This window comes from Ixodes scapularis, unplaced genomic scaffold, assembly GCF_016920785.2.
Source record: "Ixodes scapularis isolate PalLabHiFi unplaced genomic scaffold, ASM1692078v2 PGA_scaffold1__304_contigs__length_218370807, whole genome shotgun sequence".
Taxonomy (NCBI): Eukaryota; Metazoa; Arthropoda; class Arachnida; order Ixodida; family Ixodidae; genus Ixodes; species Ixodes scapularis.
Window position 1 is genome coordinate 126,010,110 of NW_024609846.1, and position 23,915 is coordinate 126,034,024.

The window sequence follows — 23,915 nt, forward strand, 5'->3', positions numbered from 1 at the left end:
TTTCTTCCTTCCCATCCCCCCCTTTTCTACTCTGCATGCTTCCCCCTCTGCAAATATCAGCTGACCTTCCGACCTCTGTTCTCTGTTGATAGGCAAAACAACCACTAAAATTAGAAAGTAATTTGTAATTTGAGTGGAAATCACTCGGAAAAGTAGTTAAAGTAAACTACTGATTACTAGAATAGAAATGTAATTAAAAGTTACTAAACTACCCAGAAAAGTAGTTAAACTACAGTAACTTGAGTAAAGTAGTTGAACTACGTACAAGTCTGGCCTGGCAAGCGCTCTGCGTAAGTGTTTTCACTGATCTGCCTAGCCCCGCACACCATCACATGGGCCAAGAAAGGTGTAGTTTTACTGCAGAGGAGAAATCAGCAGGGTCCAAGATGGTGACAATGGAGGATGGGGGACTGTTCCAGTGGCTGATGGCTTGAGAAAGGAATGACCAATTGAAAGCGTTCGTAGAGCCAGAAGTGTGTTTGATGGTGCAGACGTTGTTGAGGCGAGAAGATGTTCGGTCGAGGGGTAATAACAAAGTGGTTTTGAGGTCGGGAATGTGGTAGTAGATTTTGTGAATAAGGCACAGCTGAGAGACTTTCCTGCGAAGCTGCAAAGAGGACATGGTTAGTTCAGTTTTTAACGCCGATACACTGAAAGAAAAGTCATAAGTGGATGAAATGAAGTGAGCAGCTCTGTTCTGAACTGCCTCTACAGCGTATTGATGAGGTACAGTCGATGGGTATTCCAGATGGTTGAAGCATATTCTATTTTTGGTCTGACGTACGTGTTAAAGGTTAGCTTAGGGACAAAGGGTGGAGCGATTTTTTAAGTTACGTCTGCTTAGTCCAAGAGTTCCAGATGAATCGGCGGTAATGACTTCAATGTGGTTATTCCAGGGAAGGTCAGATGTTAGTCTTACACCAAGGTATTTATACACAGTAGCGGTCTCAATCAGATCGGAGTCCAAGAAGTAATTAAATGACAGAGTGTTTTTTTTCTTGGTGAAGTGGATTAGTTTGCGTTTATACTTGTTTGGTGACATAATCCACTCTTTGCACCAATTGTTAATTTTATCTAGATCTTCCTGAAGCTGGTTATTATTTTGCACACAAGTTACTTTGTTATGGATGACGCAGTTGTCGGCGAAAAAGCGTTTTTTTGAAGAAATCCCAGTGGGAATGTCATTAATAAATATTAAAAAGAGTAAGGGCCCAAGTACAAACCCCAGGGGAACACCAGGAGATACATTTATTAAGGAAGATTCATGATCATCATGGACGTGACCTGTACACGGGAAAAAAGAAAGTCACGAATCCATGCAAACGGTTATTGGTCGAGGCAAAAAGATGATAGCTTAGAAAGAAGGCGTTGATGGAGGACACGGCCGAACGCTTTGGAAAAAAAAAAAAAAATTGCGTCAGTTTGGACGTGACATTCAAGGTTAGTGTGCAAGTCATGGATGAAGTCGCAGAGTTGCGTTTCGCAGGAAAGTACCTTTTGAAAACCGTGCTGCTGTTTAAAGAAAAGAAATGGGATGATAGGTGCCTCATGATATTGGAGTAGAGGATATGCTCAAGTAGTTTGCAAGAAATTGAAGTCAATGAATTAGGGCGATAATTAGATGCGGAAGAGGGGCTGCCCTGTTTAAAGACTGGGAATTACCCTTCCCACCTTTTGGTGAGATGGAAGGCAGCTTTGAGATGAGAACTGAATGAAGATGAGTTTCAAATACTCACTAGAAATAACACGGGTGTTTCTTTTAAATTTTAGGGTTGATGTTATCGGTTCCAGCGGACGAAGTAAGTTTTAGTTTATCAATCAATGTTTTAATACCAGCGGAGTTAACGTTAATAGGATGCATGCGCTCGTAAAGCTCTTCAGGGAGAGTGGGGACGAAGTCCAAGCACTCGTTAGTAAACACTGATGAAAAGTATTTGTTAAACACAGAACTATCATGCTCGACGTTGCACATCCGACATTCCTAACTCTCCCCATCTTCCTAAACGTCCGTGTGTGTCCTAACACCAGAAACCGGAATTTTAAAGGTTAAAAACGGCGCATTGCGAATATGGAACGCGCACTTTCATGCAAAGCTGACGTCAAGTGACTCAAATCGAAAAACATGCATATTTACAGTATTGTTATCTCTTCGGGTGAAGGCTAAACAACCGTTGCATCCGTTTTCGCGCACGAAACGGTGACTCCCAGAGAAAGTAAGAACGCAGTGATTGTCTTTATTTTAACAATGTAAACACACTTGCAGGCGTGCGCTGATGAAGCCTCAAAATCAAAACTCTCGTAGTGTGATTCGTGACTGCTCCGGCTACTACCCAACCTCGTTGTCACGCCACTTTCTGCAAGCAAACACTAAAATTGCCAGTAAACACACAAAAGCGACATCGAGCGTACGCGCAGTGGCGCCGGTCGGCTACCGGGTACCAAACCGGGACCGGTTCTCCGGTTTGCTATAACTCTCCATTATATGCCACCGATGCACATGATTCATAGGTGAAAATAAGACAATAGACATTTTCAAGATGGCTGCCGTTGTCCCCGAAAACCCCCCCCCCCCCCCCCATCGAATTTTTTTTCTGGGTACGGCCCTGCAAGGTGCTAGTCTTTGGCAGGGGTACAGGGGTCAGAACTGACGTAAGCCTGGCGATATGGGCGAACATTTCGTATCATGAAAAAGCCCAAAGGCTTTTGTGCACCCAATTGAAAATTCTCGTTAAATTCTGAATTTTTTCTAATGGTACCAATTAGGTTTCCAGACAACCAGTTGATCACTGCCAGTGGAAACCAATGGTAACCATTTGGCAACCATTCAGGTTCCAAATGGAAAAATAATTTTGATTAATGAGACCCATTGACCGGTGTTCTTCCATTTGGAACCTGCTAAAACCAATTGGTTCCAATTAAAACTAATTGAAATTCCGATTGGGTCTCATGGGAATTTTTAGGTGGGCAGATCAGCGAATTTGAGAATTTGAATGCGAGTGCCGCATTAGTGGTGCTCAGATTGACAAGGAGTGCTCTGAGTAAGTTGGTGCGTCATGGCGGTCTAGATGCACCATATTCTGAAGGGCCTCCTGTTGCATCTCAAAACAAGGACGGCACGTCGCCATTTTTGAGGCAGGTTAAATCGTGCTTCAGACATTTCCGATAGATGGATATTCAAATATAAATAAGGTCTATTCTTGGTGCAAAAGATGGAACAGCGAAAGCTTTGCTACTGCAGGGGTGGAACGGCTGCGCCATTTGCGCCATTTTGCGCCAGACGCATTTGTCTGCGCCATCCTGCGCCATTTTGCGGAAACTGCGCCACTGCCAATAGCTTGCGCCATTATGCGCCAAATCGCACAACGTGCGCCCAAGAAAATTGTATTTTGTCTTGGTTTCGGTTTCTATCGACTCGACTGGCAACAATGAGCACGTTTAGCTTGGTCGGCCCTGCAATCCTTTGTTCTGTTTATTCTCCCTATGTATCTCGAGTCGGAAGCGCGCCTAAAAACTCGGGGATCGGATTCCAAGCGCTACACCACCTGCATGCGACTGGATTGTTATTCTTCAACCATCAGTGATTAAGCAAGTCGGCCGAGGTGAGGTCGAGTCGTTAAGCGTCAGATTGCCTGAGGCTCTGCGGCCCGGAATCCAGAAGTCAACCAGTGGAAAAAAAATGAGCAAAAGATTCCGTTTACTACTTAATCGTTATAAGTTGGAACCGCATTCCCGCAAGATAAATTGTGATTTGATAGAACTGGAAACGCTGTCCGATCCGAAATTTTGCCGTCCAGCAGCTCTCACGCGAGCGGTAGATCTGCTCGGCGTACTTTAACCTTGCTCTTGTTAATCGCTTTGAATACAATAACTCTGTTAATCGTAGTCTGCTGCTTCGATATTGAGTTGCACAATAGGATAAACTCGAAATTTGTTGCCCTGTTCCTCCACGCAGCGGCACGTCCGTTGCTTACGCACGTCACGTGGTTCGCACATATAATTACTATGTCGAGCACGTGAGTTGTGCGATAAGCAGTGCTGGTTTGCATCTTGAGCAGCTGAAAGCCACTCAGAAAATATCAAGTACATTATCTTCAGAAACGTATGGTACTTGCATTTTGGCTCTCATTAAGGCTCACAAAGTTCCAAGTTTTCGCATCTGTTACACTGTTATGTGTTATCCCATCTACCTAGGTTCCTAACCTCTCATGTTCATCTGTGCTGCTAAGCACTATTGAAATTGCTCCCGTGCTCGTCTAAGACACAAGCTGAAGTGCAATGAAAACTGATCTGAGCTGCTCCTAGCCTGCTCCAGAATGTAGTTTTAGCTGCTCCCAACCTGCTCCAAAACAGCGGTTTCAGCTGCTCCCGTGACTGCTCCCAAATACATTTGATGAGTTCCACCCATGTACTGTTCAGTTCAATGTGAAAACACATTTTTCCTAAATTCTTGATTGAAAACAGAAATTCATTTCTTCCCTGTTTTTAAACAATTGTAAGAAATTTTGCCTACCGAAGTATGCCGATTTCAGTAATACAGAAAGAGTGACCCATACACACAATTCTGCGAACAATATTTTTATTCCCCGATGTAACTAAAGGAAAAATTTAAAAATGTGGGAGGTCACATTTAATGCTATACATATGTTTATAAAATATGTCTTTATAAAAAAAAAAGATTCTGTCGGTTTTCTTCTGTTCGCTTAGTACAAATTTCGCAACTCCTGTGCATGTTCCCTTCAAAGCGGGACAGAAGGCTTCATTGAAACAAAATGAGGAATGGCTGGACTTCAAAAATGGGGCGTCTGGTCACCCTAGAGGTATGCACAGGTACAAGGCAGCCCGCTGGCCACGGGCTGAGCTGGGGCTTCGCGGCTACATTTCTTAGCAAGTTCTATCAAATATAGGGGGTGCTGCAGAAATCAATGATGGCGGTCAAGAGGGGAATCGGTTCGCTGGGGGCATCTCAATCAATTTAGATGGACATGTTTTGCGACAGATAATACTCTACGATCGAGTTCAGTATTCCATTAGTATGTTTTTAAAATGCACGGCAAGCTAGTCAGACATTTGAAAACGCCTTGTATCTGCAGGCCATGCAACACAAGGACAAAATAAATCGGCACCGGCGTGGTCGAAAGGGGGTTTGTTTTGCCGTAGGCACTGCGTTTCAGAAAGACCAGTTTTCCGACTCAAAGTGTGAAGCAATAGGCGGTCGATTTTTGTTTTGTGACACCTGGGCAGCCAGCACATTTAAGGACACCCACCACTGACTGGTCCCACAACGTAAACATGAAAAAACGAGTGCCACAAACACTTTGATACGCCGCTATTCAACAGTATGTCTCATGGATACTACTAAACAAGGCACCAATGCATTAAACACAATTTATTTTATGTGGTAAGTGTTCATTGCCAACGAGCCGTACAGGACAGAAGACGACAAGCGGTTGATGACATCTTGCGAGACGAGCAGACAAACCTTGATCAATGCCGTCCTTGGGTAAGCGCTGAAAACAACAAACCCGACAAGTGGGCTAAAATGATTTCAGTTTTGTGATTATCACTCAAATCTTCACTTTATTTTGCTTATGCTCATATTACAATATGGTGATCCGAAATTGGGTCACTACTATTGCCACCTTGCAAAAACAAATAGCTCCACAGGAGCTCTGAATCATTTGCATGTATTTTGCTGGGTACCGCAAACATGTGCATTACGCACGGCCGCACATTGAGCTAATATGCAATTATTTTTCACTGGTCTGAAAATAAAGAGGAATAAATATTTGAATTCATAACAATTTATTTGACGTCAAACAGCATAATTTAAAGTTGATAGAGGGTTATTTATGCTGCTCTTGGAATCGAGCGAATTCAAGACACAGCAGTGATAGCACTTTGACCAATACATTTCCACACTACTCTTACACAGTAAAAACAAACCCTAATGAAACAATGCCATCAGTCGCGAATAGCATTAAAAAAAACATGCCACCTGCAAAGATAACCGTACAAAAGCTTTCAGATAAAAGCGATAGAGCAGAGTTGGCAGAGTCGTTACGTTCATGCACTAAAACTGTGATTAAGTTAAATTTGCACATAGTGTACTTACATTTGTTACATCCAAAATAAAGCAGTGTTTGATTTACCTTTGTTGTTATAATTAATCTTCAGATTCCACACAGGAGCACTTGTCCACCATCTGTTGACCCGATAACTTACGTTTAGGGCAAGTGCTATCTCGGCATGCGAGGAGCACCAACGAGGATCACATTGACTTCTACCCTTTTACGGCCACTGTCATGACCGAAGGCAGCTCCATGAGAATCATCCAACCACTGAACACACACATATCATGAAGAAGACATTCTCAGTATCAAGTAGGTGCGAAGCAGCAAAGCTTCTTGGAGGGGGAAACCCATGCCACTAGTCCGGCTGAACGGTCACTGTTGAGCGGTGGATCCGGTGAAGAGCGAACGCAGGCTGTGCTTTCTGCGACATATTGTTGCCACATGGAGTTCACCAACACATCATGTGACCATTTATCATACTATCACCACAGAATATTGCCGTAGTTCTGGCGGTGTTTCTGAGCCTCCATCACCCACGTTGTGAGCCTCACAGCAAAACAATCCTCCTCTTTTTTTCTTTTCTGAGGTTGGCCGTCAGGGCGGCGACAGCCTAGCTGGAACTTGCGATATGAAGGACCCGGGCTGGACATGGGCCTTGCATTCAAGTATGCAAAAGTGGGCGAAGCCAGCCGTTACTTTTCTTCTTTCTTTTTCTTTAGTTTTTTTTTAGTAGCAGCAGCAATGTTTTGTTAAACAAGTTTAGGGAGAGACCATGTAGTGGGGGAGGTCAAAATTCTGAAAGCATGAGGGTGTGTTTGTATGTGTTTGTAGGGTTTGGTTTGTGTACTGAGTGCTCTTCCAGAGCAGTGCCAGCGGTGCGGCATCCATTTTTGTCGCCGGCACCGCGCCGTTTTACAGGTGCTTCTCCCCATCAATGCGCACACGCACGCGCCTACACAATGCGCACCCTCGCAGGTGTAAACCTTCTGTAGGTACGGGTGCATGCATCCTCAGTATGACTGCAGAGGTTTCCCTTAGGGGTGCTTTCCCTAAGCAGTTTCTCGCAGACCATCGCAAGAGGCAACAGTATTTTTTAAAAATTGTTTCTTGGTTGTGCGCAGCAGGAGTGAACAATTTAGAACTTGGCCCATCTTTTGTTCGAAGTTCAAACCTGTCGCGACGTTTCCCTTCCTTTTCAACTTTGGCACGTGTTGCTCACCATTTTTATTTTTTTTTGTCCTTTTTGATTTTTTTATTGCAGAAAAGGACAATTGGGGGGGGTGGAGAGGGGGGGGCGCTTTTTAACGAGCTGCCTAGGCCCGCAAATTTTTCTGACTAATAATTACAGAAAAAAAAAAGGATGCTTACTGCATTGATTATTGGATACTGTAGTCAATATGGTGGCATGGCAAGTGAGCTGCCGTGCTGCGCAATTTGTGAGCTATTCATACAGGGCAAAAAGAGAGCAGTCCTCAGCAGGCCCGCCAAAAATTGCCTTCCGGTCAGGACGGGCTTGGCCGAACCGGCTGTCAGAAGCGGTTAGCGGGTTGTGGCGGGCCTGGGTCTAAAAGAAAGCGGACCGGGTTGGGCCAGGCTCCTAAATATCAACTCGACACTCTCTCCACGTTGCTCTCTCCCATGGTTTGGCATCCCGCCCCGCTTCTCTCTAGCATGTAGGAACAGAAACTGCATGTTAGTAGAATAATCTAGTAGGTGTGGAAGCATTTTGCGGTTAGATCGTATGCGCGGAAGCATTTCAGAGAAAATGATGCAATGCACCCCAAAAGAAGAGGTGCATGGGTGAACAAGGGAACTTCTTTATACGTTCACAATTCCTTCCCCACGTGTTGTATTGATTGTCATTCCGATAGAATATTCTGCTTGTAAGAAAAGCCTTGAAGCGCTAATGCACCATCATTGCCATAGCACTTCATGGGGTCGTCTTAAGGCAAGGGTGGGGGCAACCTGCTGAAGAACTTGCATTTCTAGCCCTGGAGAGTGAGAAAACAGAAGGACAGTCCTGCCCTTCAGTTGTTTTCTAAGCACACATATTCTTTTAGTCAGTTCATGCCTCTTACTACTTTCTCTTTTAATGATGCTATAACAGTGTATTTTCTCCCATTGTTACATTTCCCATGGCAGGACTCCCCCCCTGGCAGCTCTCCTTCGGAGTCGGAGATGCTGGCCATGTGCAAGTGCATCGTCAGCAGCATCATCGAAAGTGAGACCGCCTACGTGGACTGCCTGGACACCCTCAACCAGGTAATGCCACAAGAAACATGTAGGAACTATCATATGGACAGCAATGCCTGATTTAGAAGATACTGAAGCATTCTTGGACGTAGTCAACATGAAGCAACAATAGTATTTTCAAAGTTGTTAAGATTAAGTTGGCTCGTATGAAGAAAAAACACAAGCTGAATATTATACGTTTTTCTGAAGTTCTCTAAAAGCTAGTTCACCGTTTGAATGAGATTGACTGCATTTCAACTGCTTGTAACTGCTTACAAGCGAACATACTGGCAGCACTTATGGTGGAGCCCTGGAACACAGCCAACTTATGTACAACTATACTGTAGGTTTTGTAGTGTTTACGAGATCAGATCTACGCTTTGTGTACGAAAAATGGTTGCTTTTAAATTGTCAAAATATTTTCAATCCCACGGCAAAAGAAGATGCATGAGAAATAAGGTAATATATGCAGATCAGAAATGTTCCGGATCTACCTATGTTATCTCGTCGTCAGCAGTCGCAGGCAGTTGCAGTGCAGTAAATCACGCTCGAATGCAAATGGTGTGGACCAAAAAGTAGCATGAAAAATCATGGAACAATGAAAGTATTTTTGAAAACATTAAGATTAAGCTTGTACATAAGAAGAAAGAAGAATGCCAACTAAGTCATTCACATTACACATTGCTGATATTTTAAAGTCCCGCTTGGTGTTCCTTAGTGTAGTTTTCTGATGTCTCCCATCTCTTTTCCCAGTATGCCAGGGCCTTGTCCAGTGCCATTGGAACGAACCAGTCAGTCCTCTCCAAGGAGGAGATTGAGACCATCTTCTACAAGATTGAGCAACTCCACGACACACACAAGAACTTCCGAGATGGGCTGCGTAGGAACTTTGACAATTGGGACGCCAAGCCGACGATCGGCGAGAACTTCAAGTTTCTGGTGACTGACATCAAGCTTAGACTCCCTTTACCCTTTTGTCACACAAAACATGCACTTTCATTGAGTTGAGTGACTACAAAAAGTTTTTCTTTTTCGGCGAAAAAAAATTCTCGGATGTCCACGTGTATTACTTTTCGAGCGGGATACATGTGCAAACCCAAAGAGCTGCTCAATTGATTTGAATTGGTGGTAAGTGTGTAGGCATATTGTAAAACCCTTAACGTTCGCGAGCCCTTAATTGCAGGCGTTTGGAATTTGCGAAATTTAGTTGCCACGATTCTGTCCTCTTTGCATTCACATAAACTCTCTTTGCCTGTTTAACAGATCTGCTTCACAAGCCCGTGGCAAGGGTACAGAAGAATGCTTAACCGATTTGCAAAAAATAGGGGCCGCAAAAATAAAGGGTTTTACAGTATTTGGAATGAGGTTGACATATACCATACAATTTCTTCCGGCATTTACAATAAGATTTTGGCAAATTACCTGACTCTAGTGTTCTGCACGCTGAGGAGAATTTTTTTTTTTTAAATTAATCTGGAAGTCAAAATTAGATTCTCATTTCTTTCCAGCACATATCTTAGCTACCTAATTGAAAGGTAATTGTGTGTCTTTCTCTTTCTGAAGAGTTCATCCTATAAAGTTTCCTATCATCTTATTGATTGCCATTTTCGTAAACAGTGCTTAATGAACAGTTTTAATCTCGTCGAGCAATCGTTTCCACAAATGGTGCTGCAAGGAACGTACCAATTTCTGACTGCACTTTTCAAGAACAGATTTTATGAGCTTAACTAGTCCTGCTGAAATCAGTAGACCAAGGGATTCTTTGTACTTCGCATGTAACATGCTTTTATAATAGACCATATTAACAAGGGTCCAAAGAAGTAGCTGTCTTCATAATTGAATTGACACTTCACTCACGGGAGCTCGGCTTGCGCAAACATAATCTCAAATACCAGTGGACCTGTAAAGATGTTGCTTTGCTCCCACGTGACACGTCCCACCGTATTCATGTCTTTTCGGTTGTTTTATGGAAGCAGCATTTGCCTCACTAGATAGCACCATCTACTAAAACTGGCTAAAGAAACATTTTGGAGCTTTGCTTGACGATGCATCATTTGCAGCACTACCAATCAAAGAGGAGACGGCATCGAAACATTAGAATGTCTTTTAGCAGTAACGAAAACAGACTGGTTCTTCTGTATTGCTGCAGTTTAATTGTTATCTTTAAAGATGTTTACTTCCATCATTTGGTGGTGTTTACGTCATCTCTCCAAGGTCAGAAGGAAGGTCATGCACCTAAGGTATTTGACACCAAATCAGATTGCATGATTGGCTTCGTTTTCAGATGAGTCATCTAAAATGCGCTTTGGTTAAATTTTTGCCTTCGTGAGCAGTCAAGACATTTTGTACTAGTAAAATTGCAGTGTGATTTAGTATGACTCATCTGATATGTAGGGGAGTGACACTAATACAAGGCAAAAATTTTGCCTGGTTCATCCGACCTTACAAGAGAAATGTTCTGTTCTAGTGTATGTCCATCACTAGAATGTTTGGCAAAACTGTTCCATATGACGGCAAGTGTGAAATCTCTGAACATTTTGTCACAGGCAAGTCGACTCGAGGTGTACAAACTGTTCTTGGAGAACTACTCCAAAGCCATCGAAACAGTGCGGCGTTGCAATGCCTCCAACCTCAAGTTCGAAGAACTCTTCAAGGTGATTCATTGCATTTCTTCCTTTGTCTGCAGCTATAGCCCTTTCGAGTGCTTCTTCATTAAACATATGTTAAAAAAATCTGTGCAGAACATCAAGTTGAACACATCGAAGGGACAGCCAGCCACACTCGAAGGTATGTTTGTGTTTAGTCTTTTAGACTAATGACCGACAATGGTAGATGCTGGGAAGCGGGGTATTGACATCATGCATCTGTGCTGAGTTTATTCTTTTACCCTGACGGTTCAGTGGGAAACACATTTCTGCAGATCTGATAGTCAAAAATCTTTAGTAAATTTCTTGTTCCAAAAACTGAAAACTGCTGCAGATTTTATATACGAGAGATTTGCCTGTATGGCAATAGCTTATGTGGACACATCTACGTATACAGATGGCTGACATATACAATGGAAGAGAAAGCCTACCGCACCATCTCTTGTGCACAAATGCAGCAACACAGATTCGTTTTGGAATGCATGATTTGCACCCTCTGCATTTGTTTGCAGAAAGCTTTGCATTCACATAAACTCTTTTTGCTTGTTTAACAGATCTGCTTCACAAGCCTGTGGCAAGGGTACAGAAGAATGCTCTGGTACTTCACGTAAGTCCCTATTGGGTGCTTTGTCTCACTTTCAAACACACTCTCTTGCCACCTAGAGAAGTGGCCAGTTGCAACAATTAGTCACATTTTCAAACCCCCATGTGTCCCATCACGCTTTCAGGACCTGCTTCACTACATCCCAAGCAGCCACCACGACTACAACAACCTGAGGGCAGCCCTGAAGCTCACACAGCGGTTCTTGAACGAGCTCAAACTCAACTCCACAGAGAGCATGTTTCCAGTAAGTAGCGCTTTTGGTGACTGCAAGGTACATCTTGATTGGGACATTTTAATTAAGGCTTAGGAACATAAAATGGAACTATTATTGCCCAATTGTGCGGTCTTTACAATCGTGATCAAAGGGTCTTATACCCAATTCACGCGGCAGCGTAAAGGTACCTTTAGCTCAGGTACCTGTTGTAAAAAAAAGCTGGAGATCGTGATCACACGGCACATAAAGGTCCCTTTCGCTGAGGGAGGTCCTGTGTTAAACGGAGCTTGCCAAGCTCCCTTTACAGCTACAGGGAGTAGCCTCAGACCTACGGACTCAAAATAATATCTCAGATATATAAATATATCTTGTTTAATGCTTTATAACAAATTGAATATATATATAAGTATCAAGTTATGAAATGATTGTGAACACAAATGTAATGGAATGATACATTAACGATGAACACATACTCTTGCTAGCAGGTAGCAGCGGCGGCACGTGGAAAACAATGTCTGCTACGAACCCGAACGCGATGGACCACTGCGAAATCTTTTTCGAGGTTGTAGACGAGTTGCTCCCGACTCTCTCGCCCAGGACCCTTTATCTTCGTCGTCGTTTATCTCTTTCGATCACGTGACTGGCGTAACCGTGAGACTCCGTCGTGGTTTGTTTCTGTCGTCGTGGTTTGTTTCTGTCGGGCACTATTTAGCTACTTTAGTGAGAACTTTGCAAGAAAATGGAGCTGCTAAACAGAGAAAGGTCGTCCACCTCCCAATGCAAACTCGTAAACGCAGATAATTTAGGGCCAGTGTGGCCAGACGGGTTGGACGTTTTAAAGCAAGACTTATTTAGGTGCGCTCTTACACTTAGAGAGAAAGTAAAGTGCCGCAAAAGCAGACAGAAGTAATATTTAGGTTTTAAATGTGATATTTCACACACAATAATAAAAAAAACATAAACTGCGTGTCAAACCGATTTCGAGGAATAATTGTTTATCACGTGCTCCTCTCGCGCTTAGGCTGGAATGCAATCGACATCAACTTAAAGTGCTCCGTTTATTTATCATGTCATCAAGAACACCGTTTTTTACAGGTACCTTCAGTCAAGCGACCTAAGCTAAAGGTACCTTCACGGTGCCGTGTGAACTGGGTATTATTCCGTTTGCTGCCGATCAGTCGTGGACTTTGCTTACGCACCTCCTTGACAGTTGCTCCTCAGGACTTCTGGCATTGTGGAGTCACATTGTGTGAACTTAAAGCTTTGCTGCAGTCTTGTTTGCTTTATTTGGGTACATATGGGACTGAATGACTTCTGCTTTAGCTCGGGGGTTCTCAAAATTTTCGGTCTCGACGAACTCCTGTCTGCCTTGAATGGTAGCCGAGGAATACCCCTCAGTCACAAGATTAATGCGATAAAACAGTCACAAATTCAACAGACCTTGCAGACAATGGCACACAAAGTGGACGGTTTGTCTCACAGTTGTGCATCAATGGATGGCTTGGATCTACTGAAGTAGCGCTTGAACTTAGAAAACATTTTACTAAGCAGCAGGGACAGTCGACAAAATCCGGGTACTTGTGGAAACCATGTGGGTACTCCGGTGAATCTTGAGGGAAACCCAGTTTGAGAACCCATACTTTAGTTATGAAAACCTCAACAGTGTTTGATCTTTAAAGTTTTATCTGAACTTTGTCCTTTTATTGTGAATGGGTTTTCTTCACTGTTCTATCTTTTTCCAGCACCCTCATGGCCTTCTGTGTATTTATCATGCCCCGCCTGTCGTCTACTGCAGTATAATTTCTGTGCTTCATAAGGTCACTTTAAGCTCTGTGCGCTCTTTCAGCACCAGGATAGAGCACCGAGGCATGTGGTGAAGAACAGCTTCATTGTGGAGTACTCTGAAGGTCACCGCAAGCTGAGGCATCTGTTCCTCTTCAATGATGTGATTGTTTGTGCCAAATACAAGCCTTCATCAAGGTAAGCCACCTATGATGTAACTAAGATGGCATTAATGCACATAATTCTAAAGGATGTTTTTGTTTTCTATTTGTCTTATTTTAGTCATTCACTGCTTCTGTATATCATTAAAATTTTAGAAGGCGTGTCTCTCATTCTGTAGACATAACAAAATTTGCTGTTCTGTTCATATCTAGGTTAAAATTTCCAATTACCGTATAAACTGGAATATAGGTTGACCCCCTAATTTACAGGTCGCACAAAAAAAAGTTTTATGGCAAGAATATGCACCCTTACCTTGGCAACAAAACTGGCCAAGCATACGGAAGGACAAAAATGCACGGCACATTTATTTAATTGCTTCGCACGCATTAAAACATGAAATTCGAAATGAAGTTTTCTTCGCCTTGCTGCATGCTGCCAGTTTTTGTCGCTGGCCTCGCCAGTAGCGTATGCTCTTCTCCGATACACCAAACTCTTGCTGCGTTGCAAGATTCCCGTGGATCTCTGCATAGGCAATTGCCTTCTTCTTGAAGGCTACCGTGAATTGTCTTCAACTTTCGCTCATTATCATGTAACAAACCAAGGAGCACAAGTGAAAGTGAACCGTGACAACTACGACCGCTAGGTGATTGCAAAGAAAACAAGACGGCGGCTTTAGCCACCCAGTGTTGCAAGATTATTTTTGCTTTTCCGCTAATGACCGTTATTCTATGAGACAAGGGTTGACTTTTTCAAGTCCATTTTCAAAAATAAGTTTGACCTATATTCCGGATTGTACGGTATATTATAATATTATGTCTCACTAAAACAGGGCAACGCCTTGAAATTTCACATGGTAGAACCGACCATTAAAACACACCATTGATAAAATTTTCAGCTTGCTACTTGCCGGTGCCGATTTTTCCAGCTCATTTTATAACCTATCAGAATGTTCTGTGCCACCCTGCATTTATTGATACTCGGTGCAAGTGTGTGTGAGGTAATACTATGACAATGTATGGAAACTTTTCAACAAATTTTTCATTTAATACAAGCTTCTCATTACATTTCAATGCAGTCCTCATGAATTGGCTAAGCAACATCTCTAATTGCATTGTTTCAACTTCTGTTGCAGGCAAAAGTTCACGTTTGAGGTGAAGTGGTACATACCCTTGAGCCTTGTGACTCTAATCGACGCGGAAGGTGAGTTCGAACAAAAGAAGTGATCAATTAATTCTAAAGTCTTGTAGTTGTGCGAATAATGAATTTTGAGTTTGAAGCAAATAGTGGTATTGGCCGAATATTTTGCAATTGAATATTGAATAATTTCTCTGAGCCTTTCACTAAGTGCAACATGCTTAAACGAAAACCCAGATTTATTTATGAAAGTCGTTGCCAAGCTTTCACGTGTTCATTTCTAAGGTAAGTTAGTTCTACTCTACTATATTTATTGACTGTGGCCTCCGAAAGTCCAATACCTACATTGAGATGGCAAGTAATTGATGCATTTGACATAAGATTGAACAAGAGGATTTATAAATATTCTTACTATATGCAAATATATTTTCTTAAATCACGTGTGATTAAAACAGGTTGTCGGAGCATCTCTGCTTAACATATACTCATGCATGCCAGTTTAATTTTTAAAGTTTTACTGAAATTTAGATATTAACATTCACGAAGTTTCCGTTTCTATTTTAAATATGCCAGGCACTCGCATTCACCATCCCGCTTTGGAAATGAGCTTTCCTCCTAAGCAACACTTTTCGAAGTGTTGATCGTGGTGGGTTAGCGCTTTTGAGTGCGCTTTTTATTAAGCGCTGGTGCTCTGCGGAGAAGCCACACCCCACAATGCATTGGTGCTCAGTAAGAAGCGCACTCAACGGGACTAACCTGCTGCGATCAACGCTTCGAATAATGTGAATATTGCAGTTCACCTGGAAGCAAATATCGAATAGCGTATTATTCTATTTTAAAATTCGAATATTCATACAACACTAAAGTCTTATGGTTTTAATGTTGACCAGCATTAAGTAGCAAACTACATTGCACTCAGCTTGGCAATGCACAGTTCAGAATTGGCTAGCATTATGTTCAGTGTCCCATAGTTACAGTGGCTGAGTGCTGATGTGGACAGAAGCAAATTATAGTCATTTTGATGCATTCTTCTAAGTAAACTGTTTCATTGCAATCTCGTATTAGCAGTGCCCACTTGATCTAATAAATTTTTATTTGACCTATTCACGCAATTTTGCACAGGGCAGCATTATTTCATACGAACTTCCTTTAATCAAGGTAAAGAGATGCACTTTTCCTAAAGAAACCTTTTTGTCGGTTCAGTATGATCATGGATAAAAATGTTCTTTAAAAACCCTTCTTCTCATTCAAATTCTACCTTTTTTTTGTATTGTTGGTTTTCTGTTGGTTTCATCTCTTCTGCTGATGCTCAAGCATGTCTTAGAGCAAGGGTCTCCAAACTTTTGACTAAAGGCCAGATTGCAGATCTGTCACAGTCTCAAGGGCCGGGAAAAAAGAATAATTGTGAGAGAGGAAAAAAACAACAACAAAAATAAGCATTTAGACAGGGAAATTAATGTTAGAGTAGGTATTGAAGAATAGATTCACTGCGGTTGATTGAACGCCATTTCATCGAAAGACGTTTTAGAGAATGGGCACATTTTTAAAGCTTGGTTCATCAAAAAGGGGATGTTGTTTAAAAAAGGCTAGCACATCATTCACTGAGGCGTGTTTACCTAAGCCTTCTGTAAACCAGGCAAGATGCAAAAAGTTTTGCGTTGCCCAATTCCGAATTTTTTTTTTAAATTAAAACTAATTTGCTAAAAGGAGGCTTGTCGCCATTTTCTTTAAACTGGGTATCTCTATAAAGGATTCTATAAATGGGGGTTTCTAAACAGGTGTTTGCTAAAATGAACTTTGGTGAGATTGATGCCTCCATTGAAAGACCATAAAGTGGATAAATACATGTCCTTTAATTTAAAATTTTATATTTAGGTAATTGTGACGTTACACAACAATTTTGGCCAAAAAATTTCACCAGGCGTAAATAAAAGCGCTTAGGATCTTTGCATCATTCGCACAGTGCAAAAGACTAATGAAAATGATAAAACTAATGCTGACAATATGCAATAGTTTTGACCAATGACACTAAGCACAATGCGCATGAAAATATGAAGTAATTTAATATAGTTACTCAGACATGAAGCAGGAGACTAAGAATTGTGATGCTGGTGATGGCAGTGTCTAATGAGTAATATGGCGAGAAGGCCCGCATTATAATGCAGTTTCTCTCATTCTTTCTGGTATCTTCGTCTGCACATTTGGAGTGTTTGCGCACTTCTGTTTGCGTCGGTAGCAGGGGGTCTGCTGGAAGCGGGCCGCGGGCCGGACTTCATTCAAAGAACCGCGGCCAGCCGCGGGCCTGTCGGAAGACTTCACATCCGGCCTGCCAGCTGTGGTTTGGCAACCCCTGTCTAAGAGGATACCCCTGAACTCTTTTTTCCCCTCTGTCCTTTTTCCAGGAGAAGCGGATCCCATCCGGGAAGACAACAAGGTGAATGTGTGCCAACTGCGGTCACGGGCCAGCACTCTGCGAGACCTGGTCACCAAAGAGGAGCGAGAAAATGCGGTATGCATTTCGTGCCATCATTTCAGGACATATTGCTCCAGTCAGAGCTCTTTAATTTCACTACTACGGTACTTGGCTTGAATTTCCATTCTTACTTTCTTCATGATGTGGGTCAGCCAATATGTTAGTGGTGTTGCACCTCATTGCCTTTTATCATTATTTCCCAACCTTGTGTTCACCTGATTAGTAGCTATTACCCAAAAATGTATTGTACCAAGTACAGAAAGTAAGCCCAAACGTGCATGGCAGTCGCACTATTAGTTTTCATTACAATATACTTTGAGAAGTATACTCTGTGAAGGATGTATCATTCCTTTTTTTTTCTTCTTGTCCAGTAAATCTTAGTGTCCCAGGAGTTTTTGACATGTGATGGGTAGTACAGGGCACACTAAATTTCTGCAATACTTTCTCGGAACATGGAGTGTCAATAAAGCTTATAGCATGTATAGAGTAGATCTCTAAATTAATTTTATGTAAATTTCATTTGCCTATTCCCAGTGGTGTGCTCAACAAATTGACAAGAGCTTGTGTTATACAGTGGACTCACAATAATTCAAACTTGGATCTTTCATACTTCCAGTTAATACAAACAGAATAAAATACTTTGGTTGTCCCACCATGTTTCAAATGCATTTATAAGCTGCTTAATTAAAACAGTGTTTTTGCTTAATTCATACTATTTGTTCATCTCAGCGGGTTAGCCCCGTTGAGTGCGCTTCTCACCGAGCACCTGTCTACTGCGGGAAAGCAGTACCCACAGAGATTGCAGTCATTGCTTTTCCACAGTACGCAGTTGCTCAGTGAGAAGCTCACATAATGGGACTAACCCACCGCGATTACGCAAGCAAACCTGTCCTGGCAATCTGCTTCCATTATTCATGCTAATTTTTTTAGTTTTCTGAGGGGGTTGAATTTGAGGTTAAGGAAAGAATATGTGTGTATAGCAAGCAGATTTATAAATTTGCTTGGTTAGGATAGCTTGACACCTCTTTAGGTTTCATTTTATGCCAAATCTGTCATTTTCATGCCACCCCAATGTACGCATTGGACTTTGTGAGGCCACGGTTCATAGATATAGTTATATTAAAACTAACTGAGCTTAGAAGTGGTCAAGTGGAAGGTTGGGAACAACCTTCACAAGATCAGCTGAATTTTCGTTTAAGCATGGTACAACGGTAGCAAGAGGTTTGGAGAAACTATTCTATATTCATTTAGTTAATATTCCTCCAAAACCGCTATTCGCTTCGAACTTCACCAATGTTTTATGTGTATGCCTGCTTATAAATATGCCTGTGCAGTGGAAAGTATAAAAAATCTGCTTGGTATGTGTAGCTATTCCTATTCGCGACTCCAGCGACCTATAGGGGGCGCCCCCACCAAACAAACATGGCGGCTGAGTCCAGGTCGCGGCGGCTCGGCCGGGCCGCCTGAACAGGTGGCGCGTTCAATTTAACAGATTTTCTTTTGTTTAATGCCCAATTTTATAGGTATTTGAACTGAGACGGTTAAGTGTAGCCGGTGCAGATAAACTTGCAAAGCATAGTTTTGTTTTGCCGGTGTTTTTTTGTTCTTTTCGTGTCAAACTTTCGTTTCGGAGACTTCGTTCAAAACCGAAACTATGGGCTCCGGAGAGACGGTAATATACTAATCAGTTTTGATCATCTAAGGAAAGCGGCGATGACTATAGAATTGTTCCACAGAGAGTAACTTTTCAGCTAACTCGCATGCCTCGACCATGCGACTTATCTGTCCGCGAAATTGAGCTTTTGTGCGTATCTGCGTTTACGAAACAGCTCCAGTCGTCTGCTCGGCCAACAACACAGGCTGCAGGAAAATTACAAAAATTAAACAACCGCTTCTTAAGCCAAGGACCATGTTAACCCGCCGGCGCCCCACTAAGCAGCTGATACTCGTATTTCAGTTCAGGTTTTAGTAGCAACCGAGAAGTCATTTTGACGAGCGGGTTATGTATTATATTACGTACTATTGGGGGGGGCGGGGTCCCACTAAAGCGATATTAGTACACCCTTCGGGTTCAAATATGAGCTTAGTTGACTAGCTATTAGGTGAGCTGCTGAATAAAAGTATATTTGACAGACGGAGACATACTACTTAAACTTAGCCAAATGGTTCTATAGCCGGCAGCACGGGGACAAACTGAAGAGAGTCTTCATTGAAGATCCTTGCAGAACCTCTCTGCATAATATAAATATTGGAGGCGCGATAGGTCAAAATGCCGTGACAGCATCTAACGTTGCGAGACTTGTCTCCCACCTTTTGAAAACGGATAATTTCCCCCATTCATCATTTGCAGTGAGCAAGTTTTCATGAATCAAGTAATTGCGAAATCAGCCCAACTCCTTCAGTGTGGTCCAGAGGCTTTTTCGGCGAAAAGCAGCCAAGATGAATAGCCAACGCACCGACCGGCGTGGGTGGCTCAAACGTGAAGTTAACCGAACACAACCAAACTCAAGAAAAGCAGCTATCGAACCTTCCCATTCACTTGACTGCAACATTGATGTTCCCTCCAGTATCAGTTACCAAGCAGTCGTCACTTTGAACGTGATTCGAGACAGACGAGAAATCAAAAAGTTTTCCGTGATTCCTCCCATCCAAAAAAATCGAAAGCACACGACCGTGTGCTGTGGAGTAAACGGGCTTTCAAACACGTAATAGAAGAAAAAAAAATCTACTGAGGCTTCACCACACTAATGATCACTCAGGCAAACTTAAGAAATATTCGGACCTTCGTCAAATTACATCGTACGCCACCGCGCCGACAGCACTTCTCCGCGAAAGCCACCAGAGACGCGGAGGGGCGCGGAGCGACCTGGACCGGCTGGTTCCCGGTTTTCCCGCTTGGCGGCGTCTGTTTTGCTGGAGTCGCGAATAGCAAATTGCTACTTTGCCTCACATCATATTTAGATGAATTTGTGATAATTTAATCTTCTGATATTTCAAACTAAAGTCTGTGGTTTCGTGGAGTTCGAATTAATGATAGTTGAGTGTATTGACGCACAAGTAAAGGTAGCTTCATGTATGTTGAATAATTACGGACCTCTTCCAACATCACTTGCCAAGTGGTAATGAATATTTACTTACTTTTTCATTGCATTTTAATGCTTCAATTTCTTTATGTGTATGAAGTATGGATCATGATTATTTTTAACCCAGAGAAGACTGACCTAATGTGGCTCCGTGCTTAATTTAGTCTTACTCTAGCACTTTTCTTCCTAGGTAAAAAGACACTGAAGTGAAGTTTTAAGTTCTATGATTAAATACATAAGAGAGGTACCCCCAGGCAATACTGACCATGTTCCATTCCAATTATTGGACGGGACAATCCAAGGTTTTCTGATACAGTAATCTCTCAATTTAGCGAACTTTAAGCGACCCAAGGAAATAGTTCACTTAACTGAAAATTCATTCACTGAAAATTCACAGCATAGGGCATAGCATACATTGAGTCAAAAGTGTGAAATGCAATTTACGGAGTCATGTACATCGATATGTACAAAGTGCATTAGAGTTACATTGCTGCCTTTCTTATTTTGAATAAAAAGATCAGTAATTTTCATTTGCACCAGCACTCTTAAAGCACATGAAGTAGCAAAGCTGTCTAGAGAGTCTATGTTTTTTTGCACTTCCTCTGGCACAGCTTGTTGCTGTGACGAAGCCATACCGCAGTGGCGTTGTGTACTGGCTTGAAGTATCCCGTGCGGAGTCGTTTCCTTTTGGGATTGAACGCAGTTTCTCCTTCAAGCTTTGACTTTTGCTTCACTATCGTTGACAACGTTGTTGGTGCAATTCCATATTCCAGCGGTTCTCAACCATCAATGTTTCGCGTACCCCTTGTGGATCAACAGAGATGATGGGGGACCCTGTTCATGGTTAAGGTGGGGGGGAAGGGAGAGGGAGGAGGAGGGAGGAGGGGGGAAGGAAGGAGAGGGAAGGTATAGGTTAAAAATAATAATGATTTAATAAGTGGGTATAACTAATGGCCAGTGTGAAGTAGACTCCGCTACTCCACTTTCTCTACACACAAGAAAACTGGCCCAAAAACTAAAACACTTCTTCTCAATCTAAAAGAAAACTTTTGTTGTTGGTTTTTTTTTGATGATGCAGGGCATCATGGAGGTGTCCCCCATTTGAGAACCACTGCCATAGTCCTTCGCAACGTCCACTTGCCTTTGACCGTTGTCCAGACGCTGAAGGATTTTGAGCTTGTCTGGTAGAGACAACCTATTCCCTTTCGTCATACTCATTATGAAAGTGGGCACACAAACTGCCGTCCTGCCGTTGTTACCCAAAAATAAGATGGCCGAACGGAACCGAGGACAAACAAGAAACAGACGCAGCACGTGGTTCGTTTTCGTCTACCGCACTGCTGCTTTGCCTCAGCGGCACCGTAAACACCAGCAATGATACGCCGCTGCAGAGGCGGTGTCAGCGGGGTGGCGGGTATTGGCTTCGCCAGCACTGCAGAGCACAAAACTTCGTTGAACTGATTGCAAAAATAATCCTGGGTCCATCGATCAAGTTTGTTGAATTGAAATATTCGCTATTCCAAAGTTCGTTAATTCGTTTAACTGAAACATTTTGCATAAAATGTGTAGGAAAACCGCCGGGATATTTTTTAAAAGCTCATTATACTGAAATATTTGTTACATCGATGTTCACACAATTGAGAGTTTACTGAATGGCTACTTGCTTTTCACCGACACATTAATGCTCCCAACTCAGGATAAATGGAATGTTATTATTTCCTGCCCAAAATAACTACCTATTAGACAGTCAATGACTTTATTGTATTCGTATCATCATGTATGGCAACAGGAGAAGAGGAAAATGCATGTGCGATGTGTTCATCTCATGCGGGGAGCTGTTATGAAAGCGACATATTGGGCATTCTTTCTCTCTCTACGAGTATCACTGCAAAAGTATTGATTTTGAGGATTTCTGCTAATTTTTGTCGTTGAATTCTACAAAGAAATAATACAGTATAGACCACTTACAACGTAACCGCTTATAGTGCAGGACTGGGTATAACGCGGCTTTTTTAAACCACCGGTTCGCCTCCCATAGAACTCCATGTAATTACATACCGCTTAAAATGCAGGCGCGTGAGGGGAAATACCGGTTATAGTGCGGTTTTCGGAACAGCCCGGCGACCCCGCCGACTGACCGACGCAGAGAGCACGCTTCCCTGTGCGACACTAGATAACGGCGCGAGCCGCAAGCGGCACTCGCGGGGCAAGGAGGTTGCTCGAAGAAGCGGGGAGAAGCGAAGAGAGAGGCCTCAGTTGCCATAGCGACGGAGAGACGCACGCACGTGTCGTTCACGTGCGTGCGTCCCTCCGCTCTGTGCGTTGGAAACAACCGCAACGACAGACCAATCGCAGGTCGAGAAGTGGTGTTCGCGCGCGTTGCATGCCGGTCGCGGGCCGGCCGGCCGGCTGGTTCTATCCGCAAACATGGCGTCGGTTTTGATCGTTGACGTAGGCGGCGTGGGGGAAGTTCATCGTTCCGCGTAAAAGCGCTAACCTTGACTGTGGATTTTCGTTGTGTGTCGCTATGATAACCCAGCACGTACTAGAAGGGAAAATCCACCCACTCGTGCGGCGATGTTGTGGTGGCACTCTCAAGACGGCAGAAACGCCCGTGTTGTCGTGTTTGTTTACTTCGACTACAGTGGTGCTTTCTAAGCATTTCTGTTTTCGAATATCGCCCGTATTTCTTATTTGGAGCATTTTATGCCGGTGCTCAAGTTGAAGGTATTACTGGCGCGTACCGTATAAAGGATGCGAATTTTCACGCATTTTCATCGCCGGAGAAAAGTGATTAGGGTTAGCAATCCTAAACGTTTGCGACGTCCGTCCGCAACCCGCGACTCCGTTAAAAGGCTGCGCCAGGCAAGAGTCGCTCATTTCTTTCAAAATGTGTGACACACTCGAGAGAGAAGTGTACTAGTCTGGTGCAATAAAGACTTTCCTCAAACTAAGATTTATTTTTCATCTAACATAAAATAAATTCTTTTACAAAGGTAAGTTGTCTGGTGGCATGCATTTTGGCCTGAAAAATTTATGTTTTGGTTATAGCGCGGTACCGCTTATAGTGCGGATTTTCGCGACTCCCCTGACATACGTTATATGCGGTCTATACTGTATTTTGCAAATAGGGCAGCAAATTAAGCAAGTCAAAACCACAGTTTTTATAGGAATAATTCTGAAGTGTCTTCGGTGTCTTTAAGGAGAAGGCTCGAGGGTATCTTCCTTGTTCTAAGGTTGTTTGATCATTCAATGCCTCCCTTTGCAGAAACTGTCCAAGCCGCCAGGACGCAACCTCGAGCGAAACAGGAAGAAACTGAGTGAACTGGTACCGTCACTTTCTGCTGCTCTTTCTAACTGGATTATGCCGCACAACATTTTTGGCACTAACGCAACATCAGCTTTTTTTTTTGTTTCACATTTTAATTCTGAAGGTTTTTACCAACATTTACTTCTTAGGTTAGCACCCCAATGCCCGGAAGGGCCACTTGCCACTGCACTAGTAGTAGTTTTGA

The 23,915-nt window shown here is 42.8% G+C and overlaps 1 protein-coding gene across 1 annotated transcript in view; it reads left to right on the forward strand.

Moving 5' to 3' along the window:
• The window catches only part of LOC8038641 (active breakpoint cluster region-related protein), a 189,135-nt gene that overhangs the window by 135,384 nt on the left and 29,836 nt on the right, over positions 1-23,915 (forward strand). The window contains exons 3-12 of the mRNA XM_042290938.1: positions 8,214-8,333; positions 9,057-9,242; positions 10,850-10,957; positions 11,045-11,090; positions 11,503-11,555; positions 11,677-11,796; positions 13,613-13,746; positions 14,843-14,910; positions 17,247-17,353; positions 23,669-23,728. Coding sequence (XP_042146872.1) covers positions 8,214-8,333; positions 9,057-9,242; positions 10,850-10,957; positions 11,045-11,090; positions 11,503-11,555; positions 11,677-11,796; positions 13,613-13,746; positions 14,843-14,910; positions 17,247-17,353; positions 23,669-23,728 — 1,002 coding nt within the window. The remainder of the gene's footprint in view (positions 1-8,213; positions 8,334-9,056; positions 9,243-10,849; positions 10,958-11,044; positions 11,091-11,502; positions 11,556-11,676; positions 11,797-13,612; positions 13,747-14,842; positions 14,911-17,246; positions 17,354-23,668; positions 23,729-23,915) is intronic.